At 42.6% G+C, this 9,050-nt stretch overlaps 1 protein-coding gene across 3 annotated transcripts in view; it reads left to right on the top strand.

Moving 5' to 3' along the window:
- The window catches only part of ITPR1 (inositol 1,4,5-trisphosphate receptor type 1), a 303,138-nt gene that overhangs the window by 140,512 nt on the left and 153,576 nt on the right, over nucleotides 1-9,050 (top strand). For 2 of the 3 annotated variants that reach the window (XM_007453070.1, XM_007453069.1), the window contains 6 exons: nucleotides 1,445-1,564; nucleotides 2,573-2,767; nucleotides 4,854-5,105; nucleotides 5,631-5,772; nucleotides 6,511-6,664; nucleotides 7,757-7,944. In XM_007453070.1, the coding sequence (XP_007453132.1) occupies nucleotides 1,445-1,564; nucleotides 2,573-2,767; nucleotides 4,854-5,105; nucleotides 5,631-5,772; nucleotides 6,511-6,664; nucleotides 7,757-7,944 (1,051 nt within the window). Of the gene's footprint in view, nucleotides 1-1,444; nucleotides 1,565-2,572; nucleotides 2,768-4,853; nucleotides 5,106-5,630; nucleotides 5,773-6,510; nucleotides 6,692-7,756; nucleotides 7,945-9,050 lie in introns of all 3 variants that reach the window. The other variant, XM_007453068.1, reaches the window with a different exon arrangement.

The raw sequence follows: 9,050 nt of genomic DNA, 5'->3' as shown, positions 1-9,050 counted from the left end.
CTTTTTTTTTTTTTTAACATCTTTATTGGAGTATAATTGCTTTACAATGGTGTGTTAGTTTCTGCTTTATAACAGAGTGAATCAGTTATACATATACATATATCTCCATATCCCCTCCCTCTTGCGTCTCCCTCCCTCCCACCGTCCCTATCCCACCCCTCTAGGTGGTCACAAAGCACTGAGCTGATCTCCCTGTGCTATGCGGCTGCTTCCCACTAGCTATGGGTTTTGATTGGGCAGGTCTTGGCAGGCTCTTTAATGAGTAGCGGAAAGAGCTTGGTATGGGAATGAGACCAGGGTAGAATCCTAGCTGCAGCGTTTACCAGCTGGGTGACCTTGAGCTTTAACTTCCTCATCTGCTAGATGGGTCACTGAGAAAATTAAATGAGAATAAATACATGTGAAGTGCCTGGCACTTAGTAGGTGCACAGTAAATGACAACTGTCCGCCACTCATTCACTTTGTAGCACCCCGTGGTGATCAGTTAGAACTCCCTCAAATATCATCAGTTAGTCTTTGGCACACATAGTTGTTACTTGAGTGTTTTTATTTACATTAGTGAATTCTGTCAATTCTGTTGCATTCATACAGATCTCCCCCTCCCCCTACGCTCTCTTCCCTCTTTTTTTCTCCTTCTAATTAATTAAGATCCACACCATTTCAGGTGAAGTGGGAAATAGTTTACAATATGCGTATCATGAACGGTGACCCTGGAGAGCTGAAAGTGTCCTCATAAAAATGACTGCCCCCATCCATAAAATAACATTTTATGGACCATTCTCATGTGCCAGTGAGTGAACTAAGTAAGCACTTTGCATGAATTAGCTCATTTAATCCTCAGAAGAACTCTCTGAGGTTCTGTATTAGCCTTTTTTGTCGATGAGAAAACTGAACCACAGTCAGGTTAAGTAATTCCCCCCAAATAACAGTACATATCAGACGTAGTGGATAAGAACCAGAACCAGGGTTCTGATTTGGGCTTCAAGCATCAGAGCCTTGCCCCTCACCGCTCTGGGTACCCTGCATCCTAACCATGTCTTCCTTATGTGAACTTCTTACTTGGTGGTTCCTTCTGTTCATTTTTACCTTGTCAGCTCTTCCTCACAACAGTCACTGCCATCCTTCCTCTTTTGCTTTTCTTTCTTTGCTCTCCCTCCCTTCCTCTCTCCCTCCCTCCCTCCCTCCCTCCCTCCCTCCCTCCTTCTTTCCTTCCTTCCTGCCTTCCTCCCTCCCTCCCTTCCATCCATCTGTCCATCCATCCTTCCTTCCCTCTGGTGTCTGGGTTTCTGGGGGTTCCATGGATGCTGACACTAAAACCCAAAGCCTCGCTGTGTTGTGTTAAAGGTAGGCTGGGTCAGTCCTCCTGAGGGAGAGCCAGGCTCCCAGAGCCCAACCCCTGCTCTGTGTACAGAAACTGTTTTATTTGGTTTCTCTTTCTCGATAGATTCTTAGATTACCTCTCTGATCTCTGCGTGTCCATGAACAAATCCATTCCGGTGACCCAGGAACTGATATGTAAAGCTGTGCTGAATCCAACCAACGCTGACATTCTGATTGAGACCAAGTGAGTGAGGTCTGCGGGTTTAAGATAAAGAAAGATGAGAACGGGATTTAGTTGGAGAATGTGTGGCTCAGTGGATGTCTGTGCTCATAGGTAATGAAAACCAGCTCCTTGATTTCTGAAGTCAGGTTGGCTGGCTATTGATCGTCCTCTTGCCAAGGTCTTGATCAGAGGAATTTTCAAGTTTACTTTTGGTGTGGGCTCCTCTGCATGGTGATGTCACATACTTTGACAGTAATGTGTGCTCACCAGGGAACGTTTTACACACCCTTGGTTTAATTTTAAGAGTTTAAAATCCTCTAATTATGATCATCAGTTTTAAATTTTAAAGGAGGTAATTCATTATTGATATTAAGTCATTGTAGGGAAGAGCTTGTTAAATCATCACTGTTCAAAAAGTGTTCATTGGCCCACAGAAGTTTTGGTAATAGTAGCAATTCGTTTTTAGCAGGGGAGCAGTTTTCCTGAGAAGCATAGTGCCAGTAATATTTAAATGTTAAAAAAAAATGTTTAAAAGAAGTTTATTTAAAAAACACTAAATTATGCTCTAAACTAGTGATTTTTTTGTTTGTTTCTCACGCATAGCTTAATTTTGGCCTTGGGCTAATTCCGACTTTCTCATCCTTGGCCTTTTGATGTTTGGGGCCACGTAATTCTTTGCTGTGGGTTCTGTCCTCTGCATTGTAGGATGTGTAGCAGCCTCCCTGCTTCTACCTGCTAGGTGCCAACAGTACCCCTCCCATTTGGTTGCGGCAACCAAAAATGTCTCCAGACATTGCTAAATGTCCCCTGGGAGACACAGTCACCCTGGCGGAGAACCCCTGGGCTAAAGTGTATGAAGACGTTAATGTTTGGTTCTTTGTGATTCTGCCGGTCGGAGAAGTAAAGTGGCTTTTCTGTGTGTGTCTTTGTGCTGAAAGTGCAGCTAGAGTTCAACGCATTAATACAGTTGATCAGTGATGAGCAAGGATTTCAGACATAATGAGTTTCCCCCCTCCTCTTATTTTCCAGGTTGGTACTCTCTCGTTTCGAATTTGAAGGTGTTTCTACTGGAGAGAACGCTCTGGAGGCAGGAGAGGATGAGGAAGAGGTGTGGCTGTTCTGGAGGGACAGCACCAAAGAGGTTCGCAGTAAGAGTGTGAGGGAACTGGCGCAGGATGCTAAGGAGGGGCAGAAAGAAGACCGAGACGTCCTCAGCTACTACAGGTGCGAGGGCGGCATGGGTGTCCTCTGAGTAGATCGTCCGTCAGAAAGACGGATGTGTCCTTCAGGAGTTTGTAGAGCGTTAAGGTTTCACTGATACTTAGATAGGACGTTGCTATCTGGGTGTGGCTCCGTCAAAAGAAGGCTGAGTGTTTGCATCAGCCCCCAGTTACAGTTGATCCCTACATAGCATGGCACATGACACGGATATATTCTGTAGTAGTTAAGAGTCAGGCTGCGGGGTCACCTCTCTACATGGTAGCTTTTTGACTTTGGTCAAGTTATTCACCTCTTTATGTCCCAGTTTCTTTATCTGTAACATAGAGACAGTAGTTACAGCGTCATAGAACTTCAGCAGACAGAGCTAGGAAATGTGTGTGTCTGTACACACATCTGTTTATCCACGTAGACACACACATATCTATTTCTGTATCAACCTATATAAATGTAATAAAAATCATGAGCTCACATCAGTACTTCCAGTTCTGTTCCAACACTGTAGCGTTATTCTAGCTTTCACCCTTTTGTATTCATAACTCGTTCCTCTGACAGCGAGAACCTGGCTGGCACTGTCCCCGCCGTGTTGCTCAGTCTGCATCGCTGCCAGTCATCTCCTCCATCCCAGCGTCACCTCGGTCCCAGCTCTGAGATCTGCTGACTCAGTAAATACTTAAAATAAAAGAAGAGGGAAGGAAAGATGAGGAAGTGCTTACAGCATTTTTTAATAGAAATAAATAAAACTTTGCAATTACAATGCCCTTTGTTACCTCCTGTATTCTTTCTCTCGATTCGTGCGGATGGTGTGTGACCTTCCACACTCTTTGTGTGTTTATATTTTACATTTCTGTACATTCGTAAATAATACATAGTATTTTGTTGATTCTTAAAATTTTATATAAATGGTTCCAGAGTCTGAGTTCCATTCTGAAATCTGCCTTATTTTTTCATGTTGTTTCTGAAGTGGATTCATGGTAACGGTGGTAGGTCCATTTCTTTCATTTTGACTGCTGAATGCTATTCCATTTTATTACTGTGCCACAGTTTCATTGCTCTTTGATATTCGGTGTATGCCACAATTCAGTTTTTCATGTCGGGAAATATCCTTGTTCAAATTTGTGCATATGTGTAGGAGTTTCCATTCTATACCAGGGAATGACGAGATTGGGGGGTATGCATATTTTTAAACTGACCAACCAATCCTAAATTGGCTATTTTGGTTTACACTCCCACCAAAAGAGAACTTTTGTTTCCCTTTGTCTTTGCTCTCTCTCAATACTGTGATGCTTTCTTAATTTTTGTTAATCTTATGAGCATGAAATAGAACATAGGTTAATCCTCATTTCACTGATATCTAGTACGGTTGAGAATATTTCCAACTCATGATTATTGGTAATAAATAGGGTTTTAAAGTCAGAAGCTGGAATTTGCCACTGTGGAACCTCATGGCTTTCTTATTTCACATTATGGGTATGGTTGCTCTTTTAATGTTTGCTGTGTCTTCTGCTGACAGTGGATGAGGAAGAGTGTTTCAGTGGTCAGATTTGGAAGTTAACAGAGATCATATGTAATTAGGTGAGGAAGAAACTGTAACATTTTGAGGAGCCCCCTATTTCTTCTACCATGTTTTTCACACGTGTGCAAAAGTCAAAGAGGAGAGCTCTATGGGTTAAGACCCTGAAAGTATCATAAAATTTCTAAGCAGACTCAGTAAGGGTCTGAAACCTTTACCATTTCCTATGCGGTCTTTCATGTGCTGCATAAAAGCAGAACTAAAGAAACAGGCAACCGTTTTCAGCCTAATGCTTCCCCCCTGCCATTTTATAAAATAAACAAGGGCAAAACGGCATCAACTAGCCATGTAATTATTCCCACACAGCAGGGTAGGCACGTGTGACTGTTGGCATGCCTTGAACTGTTCCTTTTTCCGCTTGGTACAGAAGCCAGAGTTTGCATACACAAGCAAGTGAAGAGTGTTGATGTGTAAGTTCCCGTGGCCACCTGTCACTCCTATGAGAGTTGGGGCCCCGCGCGACTCTCCTGCTGTGTGTTTCCATGAGAGTGAGCCCTGTGTAACTTTCCTTTTCTCCAGGTACCAGCTGAACCTCTTTGCGAGGATGTGCCTGGACCGCCAGTACCTCGCCATCAACGAAATCTCAGGCCAGCTGGACGTGGATCTTATTCTCCGCTGCATGTCTGATGAGAACCTGCCCTATGACCTGCGGGCGTCCTTCTGCCGTCTCATGCTCCACATGCATGTGGACCGAGACCCACAGGAGCAAGTCACTCCCGTGAAATACGCCCGCCTCTGGTCCGAGATTCCCTCCGAGATCGCCATTGATGAGTGAGCCTGGCTCCTTCGCCCTGTTAAGACCTCATTCATGTTGCTTTAAAACTTCTTAGTTACAGTGTTCTGTGTAGTGGAAGACAAACCACTTATGGTCAGGTTAATAAGTCTAGTTAAATCAGAGAGGAAAGATAAGTCATTTTTTCTTTAAGCTTAAGATACAATTAAGGGTGGCAAATGTTATTTGTTTCCTCAAGAATGTAAAAGATGGCATGATTGTCCTTTTCTATCTCTTTTATTCAACAAATGTTTAAGTGTCTCCTGCATGCCAGGCTCAAGGAATCTATCTGGGAACAAACAAGAAAACTGTGTGTACACTAGTGGGGAAAGACAGACAGTAACTAAGATAAAGGACTAAAAGATATACCTTGGTGTGGTGGGTGCTGAGGAGGGAAAAGTAAAGTAGGGACAGGAGGATGGGAAGTGTTGGGGTGGATGGTGTTAGCTTTGGGGGCTGAGCAAAACGGGGAAGGCCTCACTGGTCAGAACTTGAAATTTGATTTCTTTCTCCTTTCCTTTTAGCTATGATAGTAGTGGCACTTCCAAAGATGAAATTAAGGAGAGGTTTGCTCAGACCATGGAATTTGTGGAGGAGTATTTAAGAGATGTGGTGTGTCAGAGGTTCCCTTTCTCTGATAAGGAGAAAAATAAACTTACATTTGAGGTAACTCACGGTGAAGTGATCTCTGCGTTTTGTCTGCTTTGTATTGATCATTTTTCTATGGGGTAAATAGAAAATAGGTGGTGATTTTTTTTTTATCATGATACTCTGGTTTTGTAATAAAAAGGAATTCAGCTCAGTTTTGTTGCAGAGTAAAATAGAACTAATACCAGTCACTTGGCTTAAGGCAGTTATGCTCCTGGAAGAAATACATCTGGTGAACTGAATCATGTAAAAAGGATAGAACATTATGTATAATCTGTACATTATATTAAAAGTGACAGGAAAGAAACAGTCTGTGCTTGGGATCTGTCATAGATTAATCATTTGAGGGACATAAATCCTTATCACCTTTGAGTTGAGTATTTCTCTTTGAGATCACTTTGCCTTTTGAGGAATTAGATTTCCAAGGACTGCTATGTTATCTGTGTTCTTGATTTGTATACCTTGGCTTGCCCTGTGTTATCTCTGGGAAGCTGCACAGAGCCAATGATGAGGTCAGTTTTTCATTAACCAGTCATCAGGGCAGATCAGTAGCTTTGCAGGGTTTTGTTTCTTATTTTTTCTCCTTGTGAAACAAAATGAAATTTGGTCAGAAACTGCAAGTAAAATAAATGCCTTCTCTTACTGTAAAGAAGGTCAGAGTCAGTCATTTATAAAATAGTCAACCTAAAATGCAAGTGAAGGATACTGTTTATTTAATACCATCTTCCTCCTCTCTCTCTTTTTAAAATACAATAGGTTGTAAATTTAGCTAGGAATCTCATATACTTTGGTTTCTACAACTTCTCTGACCTTCTGCGATTAACCAAAATCCTCCTGGCCATATTGGACTGTGTGCACGTGACCACAATCTTCCCCATCAGCAAGATGGCGAAGGGAGAGGAGAATAAAGGTGAGAATAACGTGGTGAAGGTGAGGAGGGAGATCTCATGGCGCCCACAGGTCGGGACACGCTTGCCCGGCCTCTCCTTCTGCTCTTCTCATACTTACTGTGTGATGGCACGTCCTTTCTTTGTCCTTTTCTTCTCAACTTTTCATTATGAAAATTTTCAGATATAAATAAAGGCGGAAAGAATAGTACAGTGGACACCTATGGGCCCACGACTTAGAGTCAGTGATTATTAACACTTTTTTTTTTTTTGCAGTACGCGGGCCTCTCACTGTTGTGGTCTCTCCTCTTGTGGAGCAAGGCTCCAGACGCGCAGGCTCAGCGGCCATGGCTCACGGGTCCAGCCGCTCCTATGAGTCTGTACATTTCACTGCACCATTTGAAAGTTGCCTAACACTTGCCTAATGCTTATGTCTTAAAAATACATGTCATTGTTCTTGATGTGTCATGAGGTCCTCAGGTGTTTATGTTAATATATGAGTAAGTGAAATCCAGACTGTGTCTGGGTATCCTATTTCCAATTTGTAAATAGGAAAATCTGCTTGTATATGTTTTTTCTTCCCCTCGGTTTTAGGGTCGTAGTAGACACATACTAGGTACTCATGTGTGGATTATTGTTTAACTGGTCTCTACAGCTAGAATAGAAAAAGTACGTTTACTCACGTCCTACTATCTGTTAGGGGCTGTGCTTGCTCAGTCATTTGCATACATTTTGCCACTTAATCTCTGTCAGTTGGGCTCCGTTATTCTCATTTTATAGTGGAAGAAACTGACCCTCAGAGGTAGCATAATGTATTCAAGATCAAGTGGCTCTTGGTAGCAGCACCAGATGTGTGTCTTGTTAGCTCCTGCATCCCTAGTTCTGTGCACAGCAACAAGCATGTAGTAGGTGACCAATAAAATTTGCTCTTTCCCCTACTCCTTGAAGCCCTGCATTTCTAATGGTTGTTAACCGTTTCAGGTTCCCAGGGTCTTACAACGTATTGGAATAGAGACATGTTAAGTGATTTGTCCCGAAGAGCCTCTGCCCCTGGCCAGGTGCCCAGAGTGCACACCAGCGATGTCATGACCAAGGTTTGTCCTGGCCCTTCCTAGGTAGTAACGTGATGCGGTCCATCCATGGGGTTGGAGAGCTGATGACCCAGGTGGTGCTCCGGGGAGGAGGCTTCCTGCCCATGACTCCCACGGCCACCGCCCCTGAGGGCAATGTGAAGCAAGCAGAGCCGGAAAAGGAGGACATCATGGTGATGGACACCAAGTTGAAGATCATTGAAATACTCCAGGTAACCGTGGGCCCGGGCGGGTGCAGTGTGGGTGGGAGTATGCTTCCCAGGGGACCATCTGCATCCAGTGGCCCTGCTTTGATGGTGCCCTAGGCTTTCTGGGAAGAGAGTAGAGGTAGAGTCTTAGCTCAGCCTCAAGTGCTGTTTCTGAATTGGCCCTCTGCTCCCTGTGCTGTCATCTCCTGTCCCTGCCCAGCATGCCCTGTTCCTCCAGCCATGCCAAACTTTCTGCAGTTCCCTTACGTTTCCCTAGTCATTGGTCTCTGTCTTCACCCACTTAGAATTAACTCACGCTTCTATACATAGCTGAATTCCCTGTTTTTTGTTCATAACTCATTCAAGGTTCCATTAAGTTTGTAACTCCTCCCTCAATCCTTCCCTTCCTCCCTCCCTTATTCATTCATTCATTCGCTCATTCAACAGCCATTTATAGAGACTGATTCCATGCCGAGTACTATTTTTTTTTCCCCTCTAACAGTGTTACTGTGAGCGGGTTATATTTGTTTAAATTTTGAGTACCACATTACAAATTAATTATAATTATACAATTTAAACATCATCTACCATTTCAGTTAACAATGAGAATAAAGCATATTTGTTTCTAATGCTTTTTTTTCATATGCATTATCTCATTTAATCTTTTTTCACACACACACACTGTATTGTATTTTTACAAGAAATAAATAAACTGACACCAAGCATTGTAAATGGATGACCACAATGAAAGCAACAGTGATTGCAGTTATGAAACACACTCATACGATGTCATAATATTGACATTCAGTCCAGTAATCCTCCAGTGTAACAGCTACTTTGCAGTGAAAATTGATTTGTATATTTTTTGCCTCTGAGTCCTTGTGGGATTTTTTTTTTTTAATTCAAAGTCATAAAAATTATAATCATCCTCATCAGTTCACTCAGTCCCATGTAATTAATTTTTTTTCATCTTGATCTTTTGCTAGCACTTTTATGAATTCATCAGTTTTCCTTTAGAGTTCTGAAAATGCTTATTCGTTCAGTTCAGCAGTATAGTCAGTTACCAGAAACCTGTACTTGTCAGAGCATGCCGAGTACTTTTAAGCAGCGAAGATCCAGCAATGAACAGA

This window comes from Lipotes vexillifer, unplaced genomic scaffold (assembly GCF_000442215.2).
Source record: "Lipotes vexillifer unplaced genomic scaffold, Lipotes_vexillifer_v1.1 scaffold1105, whole genome shotgun sequence".
NCBI lineage: Eukaryota > Metazoa > Chordata > Mammalia > Artiodactyla > Lipotidae > Lipotes > Lipotes vexillifer.
This window is presented reverse-complemented; position numbering and strand designations above follow the sequence as displayed.